At 38.4% G+C, this 17,907-nt stretch overlaps 1 protein-coding gene across 2 annotated transcripts in view; it reads right to left on the bottom strand.

Annotated features, from left to right (window-relative positions):
- Positions 1-15,934, bottom strand: part of Ccs (Copper chaperone for superoxide dismutase) — a 50,714-nt gene extending 34,780 nt beyond the window's left edge. Inside the window, exons 1-2 of one of the 2 annotated variants that reach the window (XM_090370763.1) lie at positions 15,815-15,934; positions 3,521-3,725 (exon numbers count right to left, since the gene is read on the bottom strand). In XM_090370763.1, the coding sequence (XP_090226889.1) occupies positions 3,521-3,725; positions 15,815-15,829 (220 nt within the window). In that variant the 5' untranslated portion in view covers positions 15,830-15,934. Of the gene's footprint in view, positions 1-3,520; positions 3,726-15,751 lie in introns of both variants that reach the window. The other variant, XM_090370764.1, reaches the window with a different exon arrangement.
- Between the last annotated feature and the right edge of the window lie 1,973 nt (positions 15,935-17,907).

The raw sequence follows: 17,907 nt of genomic DNA, 5'->3' as shown, positions 1-17,907 counted from the left end.
AATAGATTGCACTAAAAGCCCAATAAACTGGAAAGTGCAAATTGCTTTTATTGTTTTTTGGTCGTGACCTTCAGAAATGTGCTTGAGAAAAATATCAAAGGTGTTCAAAAATTGATTCTTATAACAGGAACATATGATAACAATGAAAGGGTAGTACAATTTCCATTATAAATATGACCTTTTAGAGAGATAAATAGCTTAGTAATATAACGAATTTTTCATCTTCCAAGAACTTGGGAACGAATTACAAAAAAAAAAAATATGTTATAGGGTTCACATTACAATATTTTCACAATACCTTCATTTATACGTACAGATGCATTTCCATATTTTTAAATACGTTTCCATATTTTTTTTCAGTTTTCATCAGCCGGTAAAAACTTACGTCAAGTCGAATTTGCGTAAGTCAGGGAGTTCCTATACTTGGATTTCAGGAAAGCCTTTGATACTGTTGCATATGGAAGACTACTGTACAAATTGGAGCCATATGGCGTTAAGGGCAAGTTGCTACAATGGATAAAAGGATGGTTGAGTGAGAAAAGACAGAGAGTGATGATCAATGGGTACTGCTCTATGTGGACTAATGTTATTAGTGGTGTCCCTCAGGGTTTGGTCTTGGGCCCATTGCTGTTTTGTATATTTATCAATGAAGATTTATATCTTATTGAAGGTATATCAAGCTTAATGTCTATTAAGGAACTGTATGCAAACAAGTCTCTATGCCAAAACAGGACTGCATTTTGAAGTGCTTATGCCTTAAAAACTGTTAAGCGTTAAGGAAGAACATACAGGAGTGGTAGCAAGTGCAGTAACAGTCAGAAGATGCCTCTTCAAAATGGACTTGTAGCCCATCATCCTAAGAAGAAACCCATCCTCACACAAAAAATGAAAAAGGCCCGATTAATTTGGTGTAAGGAGCATGTCAAATTGACCCCGAGCAGTGGAAGTCAGTTATTTTCTCGGATGAGAAGAAATTCAACTTGGATGGCTCTGATGGAAGACAAACGATTGTTACCACTCCTGTATGTTCTTGCCACCACTCCTGTATGTTCTTCCCATTCGCCATAGACATGGTGAAGAATACCATCCAGACTGTATGGTGTCTACAGTGAAATTCCCTACCAGCCAAATGATATGGGGTGCATTTCCTATCATGGAGTAAGTCACCTGCAGTTTATAAAAGGTTCCGTCTTGCTGCCAACCATTAGAGACCATTTCAACCTGCCAAGTAACTGCATCTTTCAGGACAACTCTGCTCCTTGTCATCGGGTGAAAAGTGTAAATAGGCACTTCTGTAGTTACTTTAACTTCATTTCTGCATTAGAGTTTCGGCAGTAATGTGTTTACATTTGTTACAGGTGAAAATATGGTTGGAAGAACAGTCTATTACAACTCTCTTAGCTGGCCAGGAAACAGCCCGGACCTGAATCCTATAGAGAACTGTTGGCATTGTGTGGAATCTGCAGTTTCCAAAAAGAAACCAAAGACACTTCTTGAACTTCAGGAAGCCATAATTTGTTTGGAACCACAAACTATCAATCAGTTGATTATCTTCAGAAATTGATCTTGTCAATGCCTCGACAGTGTGCTGTTGTCATTAGAGCCAAAGGATGTTCAACTAAATATTAGTTTGCACCTGGTGAACTTTTCAATTTGTTTTCCATTTAAAATGATAAAATGAAGCAAGTTGAGGGCTTCTGATAACATTTCAGCCATAATTGTCGTGTTTACCAAAACTGTTGTATAAAGGTTGCAAATGCTCATTTTGGAATATTTTGAGAGCACCTGTCAAATATTACTTAGCTTTGCCTGAACTATTAATAAATATCTTTTGTTTATATTTCTATTTGTGATGCTAATCATTAATGTAACATACCATCGCAAAAAAGGGTTAGAAATGTGAAACTCCTAGGTGATGCACTTTCTTTGAACACCAGTGTATATTCTCTGTATCCCATTCCCATATATTCAAAGTCTTTCCTCATCTGGATTTAGCTGATCTTTGGACTCTTTCAAGAAGCAGGATATCTTTTTCTAGATGAAGTCTACATACCTCAACACAGTATTCCAAGTGGCTTACTGCCCCCTTGGATTATGACCTCCCTACTTCTGTAAGCAGATGTGATAAATCATTGATAGGCTACCACAAGCCTTCCTTGCCACCTATCTGCACTGCACTCTTAGAACTTCATATCCAACCATACTGAAACTCCCAAATACCTTTCTTCCTCTATTGTTTTTAGTTCAACCCCACCAAGCATAGAAGTTATTCTGGAATTGCTATTCTCCACGTGTACGACCTTACATTTTGCTGCAAGGGTTTATTATCAATGTACTGTAATCTTGAATTTGGTTTAATAACAGGCCCAAATTTAATAATAAAATTTAAAATAAGTCTAATTTACAGACATTCCTTTGGTTATAAATTCACTTGTGGCATTCTGCTTTAATAAATACTTCATAAGTTTATATTATATACAAAGTACCCAGTTGTAGAATTTCTTATGCATGAAATATGTAATATGGGGGTGGCCATGAAACCCCCAGATTTAGTAAATCAAACATAGCTTTGATCAAACAAATAAAAAATATTTTGAATTGGATCTGTCTGATTTACTACAACTTTTAATTCTACTATAAAAATTTTTAATTCTACTAAAAATTAACTCCATAATAATAATCCTTAGTTACTGTCTTTGCATTCACTGAAGAAATGGTAAGAAAACACCACAAAACATTTGTACATACATACAAATTCCCAATAATTCTCCATTATGTACATATTTACAATTCATAAATAAACATAATTATACCAACATAGCTTTGAGTGCTTTATTATCTTCAAGCACAGTTTACCTATGCACCATGCATAGGTATACTGTAGTGAAATACCCTAAAAAATGCACCGTGAGCAAATCCTCAAAACAATACTTCTTACCTGTTCACAACAATCAGATATGAACATCATACCTTTCAAGACAAATACAGCAGTGGTACCAAGAGAATTTGTCAGCTTTTATTAAAGCTGAAAAATAGTTTCCATGCTCGACAAATCTGAATGCACTCAAACGTTTTATGCGAAGCATACTGAAGAGTAAAGCTAACACTACCCCTCAGGAAAATTGGTAGCTTTGAACCTATCATGGCTGCCTGTGACTCCAAACAATGAAATTATTTGTCAAGGTATTGACAAGTTCTGAGGACATCTCTGAAGGCTGTAATCATTAAAAAGTAAAATGCTGTTACGCTTATTTCTGATTGGTATGCATGTTTGTGATATGCTAAAGTTTGTGCAAAGTTTCATTTGAATTGTTTTAATCATTGCTGATTAATGGCAAAAATATCGGCAGTATATCATCATACATGAGGATGGTATCATTATCAGGAAAGTTTTGTAACAAAATTAATTGCATTTGAACATACAGCAATGGACAACATAAAAGCAGAATACAAAATAAAATTTACCATATCAAATGAGTAGTATACAAATTCACCAATAAAAATTTTACACACCTCTTACCTACTGATCCATAGCCCTTAAGAACAGCTCGTCGTCCAGTTTCTTCTATTGCTTGCAATATCGGTGCATGTGGCAAAGTTGTTTCTATTACAACCTGCTGCTTCTCCACATCAATATCAATATGTTTTATGCCATCCATTTTTGCCAGTGCATTCTGAATTGAATGGGCACATTCTTTACACGTCATCTGAACATCAAATTCAAGCTGTTATGAAAGATACAAATCTATCAACCTCTGCAAAAGACACAATCAATTCAAAATGTAATAAGAATATCTTAACTTATAGTTAATGCCTGATAAGACAGACAATTATTAACAAAATTAGACAATTATTATTCAAATTTTAAATATCCTTCTGAGACGTTCATGATATTTGAAACATTTGCAAATTTCATTACCCCACAAGTTTTAAAATCATTTATATTACTATAGAGATATATTTTTGAACCTACAAAATATTTGAAGTTTTTAATATACGATGTAATAGTAAGTAGCACCTCTAGCCCACAGAGCAGATTCAAAGTTGTCAGCGTACAGACTTCTCAGGGTGCTGAAAGCATTCAATGAGGATGCTAGTCCATGTAGATGTGCCATTGCAGTTTCTGCCGATTGTTACTCTCATTTGCAGATGCTCAATCAGGCTCAGATCCAATGACTGACATGCCAATGAAGCATAGTTAAGCCACCCTCATGCTACTGGAACTATTCTTAATCTGTGCATTCTCGAACTATTTTGTGCTTTGTTAAATGGCACAGCTAGTCAGCTACAACATTCAAACTGTGGCATTAAATTAATCCAACAGTAGCAGGGGGGCCTAATGTGCCACAAAAAGACTCCAAGCACCATCATATTTGCACCACTAGCCCGCAGTGTCTACACTTTGCATGATGGATCCACTGATTTATAAATAAATATCAGTTTATTATAAACGGTACAAAATGTACTTCTGATCCCACATGCCCTGGTTGGCACAAGGCCAGACAGGGCTTCCACTATAAAAATGAAACATAAGAACAATTTACATGTGGCTCACTCATACATTAGAAGGGAGGGAAAAAAAAAAAAAAAAAATATATATATATATATATATATATATATATATATATATATATTAGAAAGGCTACAATACTAAATAACATTTATGTTAAAACAAATGAGAAAAAATACATATCAGCAGAGAAAATGTATAAAAGTAGAGTAGTTACATAACCAGTGTGGTACACATTAGAAGCCCCAAAGTGGGGGGACGGTTTAGGAACCACAAAAATTAACTTTAATTCCTTTCTAATAGGCAGATACATTTAGCAAAAAGGAATTTACGTCTAAAAAGGAAAAGGGTCTTTAGTGTCTCTTGAGAGGTTAGCATTGCAGAACAAACAAGAAAACAATAACAGATAATGAGATCAAGAAATAATATATATTAATATTATTAATATATATTAATATTATTAATATATATATTATTACTTAATCTTATTATCTACTATGCCATAAACTCAGAGCAGGGCTAGCATTAAGGCTTGATGAACCAGGCATCTGTTTGGGAATGCAATGTATCAGGGCACCAGTAGAACTATTTAGGCAGTGTAGTATCTTCATTCAGAGCTTTAGAAATGAGAATGAAAGGCAAGCCTTTGGTTTCAGATGAGGCACTTTTAATCAAAATACTGTTTGAGATAGAGATAGTGCTGATTTTCTTCATCCCTGAAAACTAATGTATTATTATTATTATTTTTTTTTTGTTAATTTCAAGCCTAAACTAAGTGCAAATAACCCTGGAACATGAAGTAGTTGAGTTCTGCATTGAAAAGTTTGTATAAATTGTTCATGAGCTGATTTTCATTGTGCGAATTAACAAGTCTAAGAATGGCTCACTAGGAGAGACCTTACTCAATGGGAATTTGTAGCACATCAACTGTTAAGGAACCAGTTCTTATGATAGACACTTTATATAGTTTCTGAAAGTGTATTATGTCTATACAAGTTGAGCAGGATGAAAACATATATCCCTATGCCTGAGATTGGATAACTATAGCTCCAAGATTGAAGAGGCTTTCAAAATTTTCCCTCGTCTCCAACAGGATGTCCCCTAACTGAGTAACAGTGGCAAATCTCCTAAACATTATGAAGGATATCACTGTAAACACCTACTTATTGTTAGGTTACATTTCTGGAGCTTCTCTGGGATCCAGAAAATTCACGGTAGCAAAAATGACCCAAAAGCCCTATTTTCAGTTTAGGGAACAGACAGAAGTCAGAGAGCACAAGGTCAGAGTAGGAAGGCTACTGCACGATTGATTTCCCCCCCCCCCACACACCCAAGAACTGCTGAACTACCATCACTGTGTGACTGGGCACATTGTTGCGGTGCAGGATCCTTCCATTTTTGAGGTAGTCTTTGCTCCACATGCTCACATAAATGAAAAACCTCAAAGTAGTAAGCAGCAGAAATGCTTCACCTCCCAGTCATAAATTTCTGGTGCACCATGCCTGCTTCACACACACAAAGCATTACTGATGTTGGATTTTGTTGTGAGACTTCTTTGGGTGGTGGGAACATTTGTGTGCCATTCAGACAATTCCAACTTGGTCTTAGGATTGTAGGCAAACACCCAACTCTCATCCCCTCCCCAGAGACCACTTTTCTTAGGAAGCTCGGATCCTGTGTAGATTTTTCAAACAAATCACTTGTGATGGCTTTCCTGCAGTCCATCTGATCATTCAACAAGTAGGGAACAACGAACTTTGCACATACGCAATTGCAACACATCCCAAAATCTGGATTATGCATACTGAGCCTACAGACTGTCTAACTTCATGAGCAATCCCAAGTCATTCACCTATCATTTCACACAAATTCCTTCTCTTCCGTGATATTTTTGTTATTTCTTGATGTCAAAGGGCATCTGCTGCAAGGTTTATTCTGAATTGAGACAGCGAGATTTGAAAGTTAATTAATACTTAAGTGTACGTAGATTTACCGTTCGTAACTTTCCCGCCTTTGTGATACGATAGTTATATACTGTACTAGATAGCGTTAGTTGAACTTCGTTAGCAGTTAAATTGTACTTTTAAATAAATACATATAACGACTTAGATTACAAACGTAATATAATTAATTATTTTTAACATAATTAATAACATAACATAATTAATTATAATTAATTAATAAATTAATAGAATCATGACTCAGACCAGAGCAGCAAAGCAAAAGGCTCAAGCTAATGGAAGTGCTGTGGCTCACAGCAGAACTGAGGGCGGCAGTTGTCCTCTGACTCACAGCCTTATAAAATGCACTGTTTGCTTGATGTTTGCAGAGCAATCGGGTACGGGACATGATACTGCCATGGGGGATGTCTTTGTGTGTGCGCGATGCAAGGAGTGTATCGATATCAGGCAACAACTCAGTGTTCTTGTGGGCCTATATGAGAGCTTGAAGGACAGAGTGGATGCCCTCGAAGAAACTAAATTGAGGGGCCCATCAGGCTCTCAGCTGCCCACATCAATGCCAGAGCTTGCAATTGGGCATCACGTGACACAGAGGCAACCCCCAAGACAGAATGCACTGGTACAGAAGGAACTAGTAGTTGTTGGTGACTCTATTGTCAGGGAAACGGGGAACATGCTTTGTAAAAAGGATAGGTGCAACAGGACCAGGGTATGTCTGCCAGGGGCAAAGGTTGATGACGTTGTAGAGCGAATATCATCTTTTAAGGGCACAAAAGGTGATATAGTTGTACACGTTGGCACTAATGATATTAAGAGTAGGAGACCGGCAGAATTACTTAACAAGTACAGGTCACTGTTGAACAAAAGCCGAGAATTAGGGTTGAATTTAAAAGTGTCTGCAATTCTGCCCAGACACGATAGGAGGGAGTATATGATGAGAGCCTTGTCGATCAATTCGGCCCTGGAAAGACTGTGCAAGGCTCAAGGGGTAGAATTTTTTTCAGCCTGGACTGTACTTGTTAACAGGAGAGATTGCTTCTACAGGGATGGGATACACTTAAATAGAAAGGGTGCAAGAATATTTGCTGATGCTATCGAGGCAGTGTTAAGTGGGTCGGAAAACTGCTAGCTTGGGGGGAGACAAAGACCAATAGATTGACAGTAGCCACTGGCAGAGGTGAAAGAGATTCTTGCACTGCTTCTATTAGAATGAGCAGAAGCCTGAAAAATAAGATGCTTGATATTTCAGAGACTGCTGGGAGCCATTGCGGTACAAGTGAACACATGGGTTGTGTTAGGGTAGCTAAGAATAGAAACAGGTGCAGGTATACTTGCGTGTACACCAATGCTAGGAGTTTAGTAAACAAATTTGATGAATTTGAGGTATTGCTCAAAACATCAAAGGCAGATATTGTTGGGATATCAGAGACGTGGTGTCACATAGATATAAGGGATGCAGAACTGGAATTTGGGGAGTACAACGTCTACAGAAAGGATAGACAGGATAGGAAGGGAGAAGGAGTTATGCTATTAGTTAAGAAACACATAAAAACCAAGGAAGTGAAGCCAGTCGACATCGCTGGACAGTGCAGTGTTGAGTCAGTTTGGTGTGACATAAGCATTGGGAGATCAAAATTGAGAGTAGGAGTGTGCTATAGGCCTAATGACTCTGATGAGTATGATAAGAAACTGTACAGGGAAATAGAGTGGGCCAGTAAATCAGAGAGTCTTATAATGGGAGATTTTAAATTCCCAGATATTAACTGGAATTTGGGGGCTGGTCACTAGCAGGGCTTTTGTGGATTTATTGGATGATTGTTTTCTGCATCAGCATGTTCGGGAGGCAACTAGAGGGAGTAATACTCTTGATTTGATTATCAGCAGTGATTCTTCATGCATTAAGAATCTGCAGATAAATGAACCACTAGGTGGCAGTGATCACAGTGTGCTGAAGTGGGATTTACTCAAAGAGGTAACTACCATTAGGGGTAAAGGGAAGGGTTATTGCTTCCGTAAAGGCGACTGCGATGGACTGAGACAGTATTTAAATTCTATACAGTGGGACCAACTGATGATGTTACCAACAGCAAATTCAAAATGGGAAGCATTCAAAGAACTTATCTTGGAAGCTACTAGGCTTTACATACCAACTAAGAAATATTGTTCAAGGTTTAGGCCAAAATGGATGTCAGATGAACTAATGAGGCATATGGCAGAGAAGAAAAATGCATGGGATACATACAAATTAACACATGACACAGAAGCCTATGATAGATACAAGTTGATATGCAACCAAGTTACAAAGGAGGTTAGGCAGGCGAAGGCAGATTACGAGAAATCCTTGGCAAGGGATGCAAAGAAAAACAGCAAAGAGTTCTTTACTTATGTAAACTCTAGAAGGAAGGGGATGAATCAGATTGGCCCACTTAATATTGATGGGTCAACTGTTGATGATCCTGCTCAGGTAGCTAACAAACTAAATGAATATTTTGCATCGACATTCATACATGAGGAGTTATGCAGCGAGGGGAATGCCAGAGGTGTATTCAACTCTAGCAGTAAGCTACAGAATCTTGAAATAACTGAGAGTAAAGTGGAGGAGAAACTGTTGAAGATAAACACAAGAAAGGCACCCGGGGTGGATGGGATCTATCCAGTTATATTAAAGGAGGCAGCAAAGGAAGTAAGCAAACCCTTAGCCATAATTATGAGAGCTTCCTTGGACTCAGGGGAGGTACCCATAGACTGGAAAAATTGCAAATGTGACCCCAATTCACAAAGGAGGATCAAAGGCTGACACAATAATTATAGACCTGTGAGCTTAACTTCTGTTCCAGGAAAATTAATGGAGGCACTGGTTAAAGAAGCACTGCAGGATCATTTAGACAAGACTTCAGTTATAGCTCGGATACAGCATGGCTTTGTTAAGGGGAAGTCTTGCCTGACCAATTTGATTGGATACTATGATGCAGTCACAAAAGAACTGGATGCAGGGAATAGCTTTGATATTATATACTTGGATCTTAGAAAGGCTTTTGATACTGTTGCACATGGAAGACTGCTACACAAATTGGAGCAGTGTGACATTGGAGGCAAATTGCTGCTATGGATAAAGGGGTGTTTGAGGGGAAGAAGACAGAGAGTGGTAATCAATGGGCACTGCTCATCGTGGACTAATGTTATTAGTGGAGTCCCTCAGGGCTCAAGTGTTGGGTCCATTATTGTTTTCTGTATTTATAAATGATATTGATGATGGTATATCAAGCTTAATGTCCAAGTTTGCAGACGATATACAAATGTTGGCAGGGTTGTCAAGGACACTACTGACACTATGCTGCTGCAACAGGATCTGGAAAGGTTGAGCAGATGGGCTGAGAGGTTGCAAATGAAATTTAACATTGACAAATGTAAAGTACTACACATGGGAAACAGCAACCCCAGAGCAACGTATCAACTCTGTGGTACTACACTGAGAGTGGTAGAGAATGAAAGGGACTTGGGGGTGGTTGTGCAGGCAGATATGAAGTTCTCTGAGCAGTGCAGACGGGCTGCAAGAGTAGCTCATGGAGTATTGTCAATGATATACAGGAATTTTTCCAGCAGGGATAAGGAGGTGATTATTCCATTGTATAAGGCAATGGTCAGGCCACACCTAGAGTACTGTATACAGGTCTGGAGGTATCATTTCAAGAAGGATGTAGAGCTGCTGGAACGAGTACAGAGAAGGGCAACAAGATTAGTGAATGGAACAAAGGGGTGCTCTTACGAAGAAAGGCTTAAGTGTTGCAAATTACAGTGTCTGGAGACTAGGCACCAGCGAGTTGATCTGATAGAGGTGTATAAAGCCTTGAATGGTTTGAGCATGCTCAATGCTGATGGGATTCTTCCTCTAGCTCAGAATAATCACCTGAGAGGGCATAAATTCAAATTGAGGAAAGACGTGCGGAAATTTGCCTTTAGCCAGCGGGTGGTTGGTTGGTGGAACAGACTTCCATCCCTTGTAGTGGAGGTTGATAGCCTAAATAAGTTTAAGGCTCAGCTCGACAGGTATTTTGAACGAACAGAGGGGTGAAGTGGGTTTTTTTTTTTTTTTTTTTGGCTGATGCTGCATAAGCTTGCTTTCTTGCATCAAATGCCTCTACTAATGCTAAGGTTCATCTTCCAGTGTATCCTGTCCTTTTTTTAAACTGGTTAAACTACTCAAACTGCTGTTTTCTTCAAAGAATCATCTCCATAAGCTTTCTGTAATGCTTGCCACATCTCTGTAGCACTTTTCCCCAGATTAAAGAAAAACTTTATGTTAGCATGCTGTTCAAACTGCAACAATCAACTGTAACAGGAGTTAAGTGTGTGGAGTCAGTTACCAGTTGGCATGCATGTGCATCAAGATCAAAGTCGATGCCCCATGAAACTTTACAGCTGTAAAGCAAAATGTTTCATTCATTTGACTGGAATATGTCAATCATTTCATATATCAAAGCTGTGTTGTCACATAGTGCGTGCACTTCTAAACTTTTTTATGAGGACTTGACAATGGGGATCTTATTGCCTTATTTTTGTCTATCAGTTCTTCCTTTAGTTTGATAAACTCTTCAAATAGTCACACATTCCTAAGAAATGTATGGAAAAAATTTAATATTTCCATAGCAAAATTCACATCTGTAAGTTTCACTGGACAGGATACACCGGAAGATGAACCTTGCAGTGGATGCCCTTTGACATCAAGAAGTGTGTTCAGATATATTTTTTGAATATATGAACAACCTAACAAATTTACAATTTGTGACATTAGCATTAGTAGAGGCATATGATGCAAGAAAGCAAGCTTATGCAGCATCAGCCAGGAAAAAAAAAAAAATGCTCCGATTTCACCCCACCATTCAATTCCAAATACCTGTCCAGCTGAGCCTTAAATTTATTTAGGCTATCAACTTTCACAACAAGGGATGGAAGTCTGTTCCACCAACCAACTACCCGCTGGCTAAAGGCAAAATTTCTACACATCTATCCTACATGTGTCTTTCCTCAATCTGAATTAAGCCCTCTCAGGTGATTATTCTGAGCAAGAGGAAGAATCCCATCAACATTGAGCATGCTCAAACTATTCAAGGCTTTATACACATCTATCAGATCACCTCGCCGGTGCCTAGTCTCCAGACACTGTAATTTGCAAAACTTAAGCCTTTCTTCGTAAGAGCAAACCTTTGTTCCATTCACTAATCTTGTTGCCCTTCTCTGTACTCGTTCCAGCAGCTCTACATCCTTCTTGAAATGAGGCCTCCAGACCTATAGGTGTGGCCTGACCATTGCCTTATACAAGGGAATAATCACCTCCTTATCATTGCTAGAAAAATTCCTGTATATCATTGACAAGACACCATGAGCTACTCTTGCAGCCCGTCTGCACTGCTCAGAGAACTTCATATCTGCCTGCACAATTATCCCCAGGTACTTTTCATTCTCTACCATTGTCAGTGTAGTACCACAGAGTTGATACGTTGCTGTTTTTCATATGTAGTACTTTACATTTGTCAATGTTAAACTTCATTTGCCAACTCTCAGCCCATCTGCTCAACCTTTCCAGATCCTGTTGCAGCAGCATAGCATCAGTAGTGTCCTTAATAACCCTGCCAACCTTTGTATCGCCTGCAAACTTGGACATTAAGCTTGATATAACATCATCAATATCATTTATAAATACAGAAAACAATAATGGACCCAACACTGAACCCTGAGGGACTCCACTAATAACATAAGGCCACTAATAACATAAGGCCACTAATAACATAATTTGACTGAGCAGTGTCCATAGCAGCCATTTGCCTCCAATGCCACACTGCTCCAATTTGTGCAGCAGTCTTCCATGTGCAACAGTATCAAAAGCCTTTCTAAGATCCAAATATATAATATCAAAGTTATTCTCTGCATCCAGTTCTTTTGTGACTGCATCATAGTATCCAATCAAATTGGTCAGGCAAGACTTTCCCTTAACAGAACCATGCTGTGTCCAAGCTATAACTTGGAACATAATTTCTTGGAACATAGTTTGGAAGGCCTTCACCTTATAGCATCCCAGTTGTCAATTTCATCAAATCAATTGTTCAAGAGCATCAATGGCAAAAATGTAATTATTGAACGTGGAACAATGATTCTGCTATCTAGTGACTAATGTTAAAGGAAACTGGACCTAAATGTTCTCTAACAAAGGTTTTTCTTTTTTGCTATTTACTAATTGTCATGTCTTCAAAAAATTTTCACTTTTGAAATTGACAACATGCATTGCCTGCTAAACGCAACTTGTAGGTTTAAAAATTAAGAAATTTAGCAAGAGGAATATGTCCACAAACCTGTACTGTACATAAGACAGTAACCCACTCATAACCAAATAAGTGTCATAAATGCCTAATTTGTTTGCCACAACTTAATATCAAAGAATTACAATTATTTCTGATGCTATAGTTTTTGAAAATATGTCTTTGCTGATATCAAAATCACCTATACATATCTTTTAACCACATCATCCGTCCTGAACATAACCAAAAACTGTCATTTAGGATTTTATATAAACATTAGTGGTCTTGTCAGCTGGTATGCATATGACTACTTCAGTTATTTTGTATGCCTTGAATGACAACATTTATAGCATTAATTATGAGGTATGGTCAAAAAGGTTGAGGACTGATTTGTACCTTAAAACAAGATACAAATCAGTCCTCAACTGATTTGTATCAGTTGAGGACTGATCAAATCAACCATTTACCAGCAGTCAGTCTAAATATGGGCAAATTGAACAGAAGGCATTTCATATGTATCATTGCATTTTAAAATGAATAATTTTACTGTCCCACAAATTTGAATCAAATTTTGTTTCAAATTACAAAAAAGTGAAACAGAACTCCATGAAATGGGTTTCTCTTGCTGTTGTTATTGTGGTATTTTTCTGGCACAATTGCCAGAAAGTAGCCTATATTGCACCTCCTGAATTAATTTAGTTCACTTATGAGTTGTTGTTGTTTGGTTTTTAGGAGAATTAGCAACTAAAGCCATATTACTCCGGGATATACAGTGGTCATTCCCTGACCTTTCCGCATCCTCCGTATTTGGTGGTGTCACTTATGAGAACTGCATGGGGAGCAGTTAGATTTCTCTTGCACCTTTTGAGAAGATGCAACACTCCATTCAAAAACTTTTCGGTGATTTGCAAAATTTAAAAAGACAGCCAATTGTCAATCGAAAATTAACTTTGCTATGTCCATACTACAACTTCAAAAAGCAAGCGATTGACATTTAACTACCTGTAATGTCCTTATGAAATTGGTATTGGTTAGTCTTTACAATATTGTACTCCTTCTTGTTGATCGTTGCAAGTAGGAGCATCGTTGTGGTTTTGTAATAGGGCTTTAGGAGCATCAGCAACCAAGGCTATATTGCTGTGTATACTGTTTGTAAATTGCGTGTTCTGAAGTCGATTTTCTGTTTTGCTGACGAAAACCCCCGAGTTTCCGGGAGAAAACCATACTACCGCCCACTGCGACCGACTACTTCAGCCATGGTGGAGTAGGAGTGATTGACATACCTAACTAAGTATTGTTAGTCTTAGGTAGGGTGTTCATCCCCTCCTGCTGCTGTTTTAAAATCGGAAACTCATTTTCAGCAGCAGGGAGGGGGATACTAAGTCTAACCATACCGGGCTAGACATGTCAATCACTCCTACTCAATCAATTGGAAGGGGTACCAGATTGCAAAGATTAACCTTGGTATTTCTCATGGGATATATAAATCCATTTCAACATAGGATTTGGAAATTAGCAACAGCATTAGCAGAGGCATATAATGCAAGTAAACAAGCTTGTACAGCATCAAAAAAAAAAAAAAAAAAAAAAAAAATTCACATTTCACCCATCCATTCACTTCGAAAGTTAGTTCACTTCTTCCTTGAATTTATTTTAGCCATCAACTTCCACAACAACAGATGGAAGTTTTTTGCAGCAATCAACCAAACTACCTGCTGGCTAAAAGTAAATTTCCACACATCTATTTTACAAGTGTCTTTCCTCAATTTGAATTTGTACCCCTCGGGTGCGTAATCAGAGCAACAGGAAGAATCCCATCAGTATTGAGCTTTCTCAAACCATTCAAGGCCTTATACACCTCAATCAGATCACCTGATGTAGATTTACTTGAGCGTGTACAGAGAAGGGCAACAAGATTGGTGAGGGGAATGAAGGGATCCTCTTACCAAGAGAGGCTTAAGTTCTGCAAATTGCAGTGGCTGGAGACTTGGCACCTGCACGGTGATCTGATTGAGGTATATAAGGCCTTGAATGGGTTGAGCATGCTGAATTCTGATGGGATCCTTCCACTTGTTCAGATTACGAACCTAAGGGGGCATACATTCAAATTAAGAAAAGACAGATGTAGAATAGATGTGCGGAAATTTGCCTTTAGCCAGCGGGTGGTTAATTGCTGGAACAAACTTCCATCCGTTGTTGTTCCACAACGGAGTTGATAGGTTGAATAAATTTAAGGAGGAACTGGACAGGCATTTGGAGGGAATGGTGTGATTTTTTTTTTTTTTTTTTGGCTGATGCTGCATAAGCTCATTTGCTTTCTTGCATCACATGCCACTACTACTACCCCGCATGTGCCTAGTCTCCAGCCTTTCTTGGTAAGAGCAACCCTTTGTTCCCCTCACCAATCTTATTTCCCTTCTATGGACTCGTTACAGCAGCTCTGCATCCTTTTTTTTTTTGGTAGTTGTTGGCGCATAAGCTTCTGTGGCCATAATGCACCTCCCAAGGTTTTTGCAGTACTTTGATCCAAGCCCGAGGCGGGAATCGAACCCGCGACCTTTGGGTTGCCAGGCAGGCACTTTACCCACCCGGCTTGCCCGATCGGCTACACCCTTCCTAAAATGAGACCTCCAGACATGTGTGCAGTGCTCAAGTTGTCGCCTGACCATTGCCTGATACAAAGGGATAATCACATCTTTATCCTGCTGGCAAAGCAGGGGATAAGGAGGATTGCCATTTAAACAAATACCTGCAATTTAACACACCACATTCTGATTCCTCAAGACCAGCTGCCACGGCGAGAATTCAGAAACTTCACACCGACCTGAACGTTACCGCAAGACCACGAGTACTGCTAAGAGAACAAGTTCTATCCTAGAAGGTAATTTTACTGGGTGTTCATATGATCTCACAGTTCATATCAATTAAGCAAAATATGTATTAAAACACTGTCGAGAATTAAGGTATGATTATGCATGTATACATACGTATATAAGTTGTTACACATTCCAAATTTATTTCAGACCAACAACTTAAAAATAATAGCTTGCCTTTGCCGTTGTCATAATTCACCAACTCCGGCAGCATAAAAAGAACACAATCGATTGATACAAATTACGAAAAAATACTAAACGAAGTAATTTCTTTATACAGCTGTACACCACCGAGTACTTTAAGACCAAACGCAAATTTGGTCGAAATTTACTTAAACGCAAACTACTGTCATGCGCGAAGACTTCCAATGTTAGCTCCCTGCAGAATATTACTCTTGAAAGCAGATTTCCCCAGTAAAGGAGCCTTTCCCTAAATGCTATAGAACATCAGTAAAAATAAAAATAACACTGGTCTCCGTACATTTTGTTTTTTCCAAAATTCGTTGTATTTCGGAGTACTTTTGTGCAAGTTCTAAAAATCGAAATTTTATGCGCAAACGGCGAACTATTTCCTTTAAGATTCACTTAATTTTAATAGACGTAGTAGTAGTAATACTAGTGGCTGTGATGCAAGAAAGCATGTGTATGAGCTTATGCAGCATCAGCCTAAAAAAAAAAAATCACACCATTCCCTTCAAATGCCTGTCCAGTTTCTCCTTAAATTTATTCAATCTATCAACTTCCACAACGACAGATGGAAATTTGGTCCAGCAATTAACCACCCGCTGGCTAAAGGCAAATTTCCGCACATCTGTTCTACATCTGTCTTTCTTAATTTGAATTTATGCCCCCTTAGGTCTGTAATCTGAACAAGTGGAAGGATCCCATCAGAATTCAGCGTGCTTAACCCATTCAAGGCCTTCCAGAAGTGTTCACACATGTCGAGATCGTCAAGTCGGTTATCCATATAAACCTGCGAAGGGTTTCTTCCGCATTCAGTTGTTTTTCTGTTGCTCTCAAGCTAAATAGTGCACCAGTCTACATTTTAGTATTTAGTATTAGTAGGGGAAAAGGATGCTATAAAGCATCAATCAAAACAACCTTCCCGCTTATCGTTCATTCAATACAATAAACTGTACATTCCTCCTTAAATTTTTTCTAACTACCCACTTCCACAACAAGAGATGGACGTTTGATCCAACAATCAACCACTCGGCTGGCTAAAGGCCAACTTCCGCACATCTATTCTGCAACTGTATTTCCTCAATTTGAAATAATTCCCTCTCAAGCACATAATCTGAGCAAGAGGAAGGATCCCATTAGCATTGAGCTTGCTCAAAACATTCAAAGCCTCAACTAGATCTCCTTGCAGGTCCCTAGACTCCAGACGCTGCAGTTTACAAAACTGAAGCCTTTCTTGGAAAGACTACGCTTTTGTTCACTCAACAACTCTTTGCACTTCTCTGCATCAGTTCCAGCTGATCTACATCCTTCCTAAAAGGAGGCACTCCCAGATTTGTATGAAATACTCAAGATGCTGCCTGACCTGCTACTTTGTACAATGAGATAATCACCACCTGCTAGCAAAGTTTCTGTACATCATTGACCCAAGTGTTTTTTCATAACCTGCGTGTAGTACCACACAGTTGGTAGATTAATCTAGGTATACTGCTACGCATAGGCGGCACTTTGCATTTGTCGATGATAAACTTCAACTTCCATTTCTCAGCCAATCTGCCTAATATTCTTTTAGATCCTATTGCAATAACTTACTACTATAATTAAAAATAACAAGAGCTTAAAATGCCGAAAGTTAATTTGCACGAATTGATAAAAAAGGGAGGGGGATATGAGAAGGTCTCAGATTAAAAACTAAAATTATAAATAAAAAATCTTTGGTTAAAAATTAAAATTAAGCTCAGAGAAGGAAGAGGTGCACCACGTCATCGTCTAGTTGTCAGTTTTAAAACGTAAAACTGTAAAGTTATGTTTAAATGAGAATACAGCCAATAGTTGTGAACGATGGACTTTCGTTAAAAACATCGTCAGTTGGCATTAAGGAATGAAGTATAGAAAATCGTCGTGAACTTTAAGTACTCGAAATGTTTGCTGAACACGTGATATTTTAATGTGCGCGAGATTCCAAATTGGGAAAAGGGAAGCCGGGAGTTTGGTGTTAGGACGTCAAGGTTGGTTTTATGCCGGCACCATTCTATTATGGGAGTTTCGTATTGAAGGAGCTTTTACCTTGAATTTAATTTAATAATGGT

This window comes from Mastigoproctus giganteus, chromosome 3 (genome assembly GCF_048544385.1).
Source record: "Mastigoproctus giganteus isolate SK-2022 chromosome 3, ASM4854438v1, whole genome shotgun sequence".
NCBI classification, from domain to species: domain Eukaryota; kingdom Metazoa; phylum Arthropoda; class Arachnida; order Uropygi; family Thelyphonidae; genus Mastigoproctus; species Mastigoproctus giganteus.
Note: the sequence above shows the minus strand (reverse complement) of the source record. Positions and strands in the feature narration are given on the sequence as shown.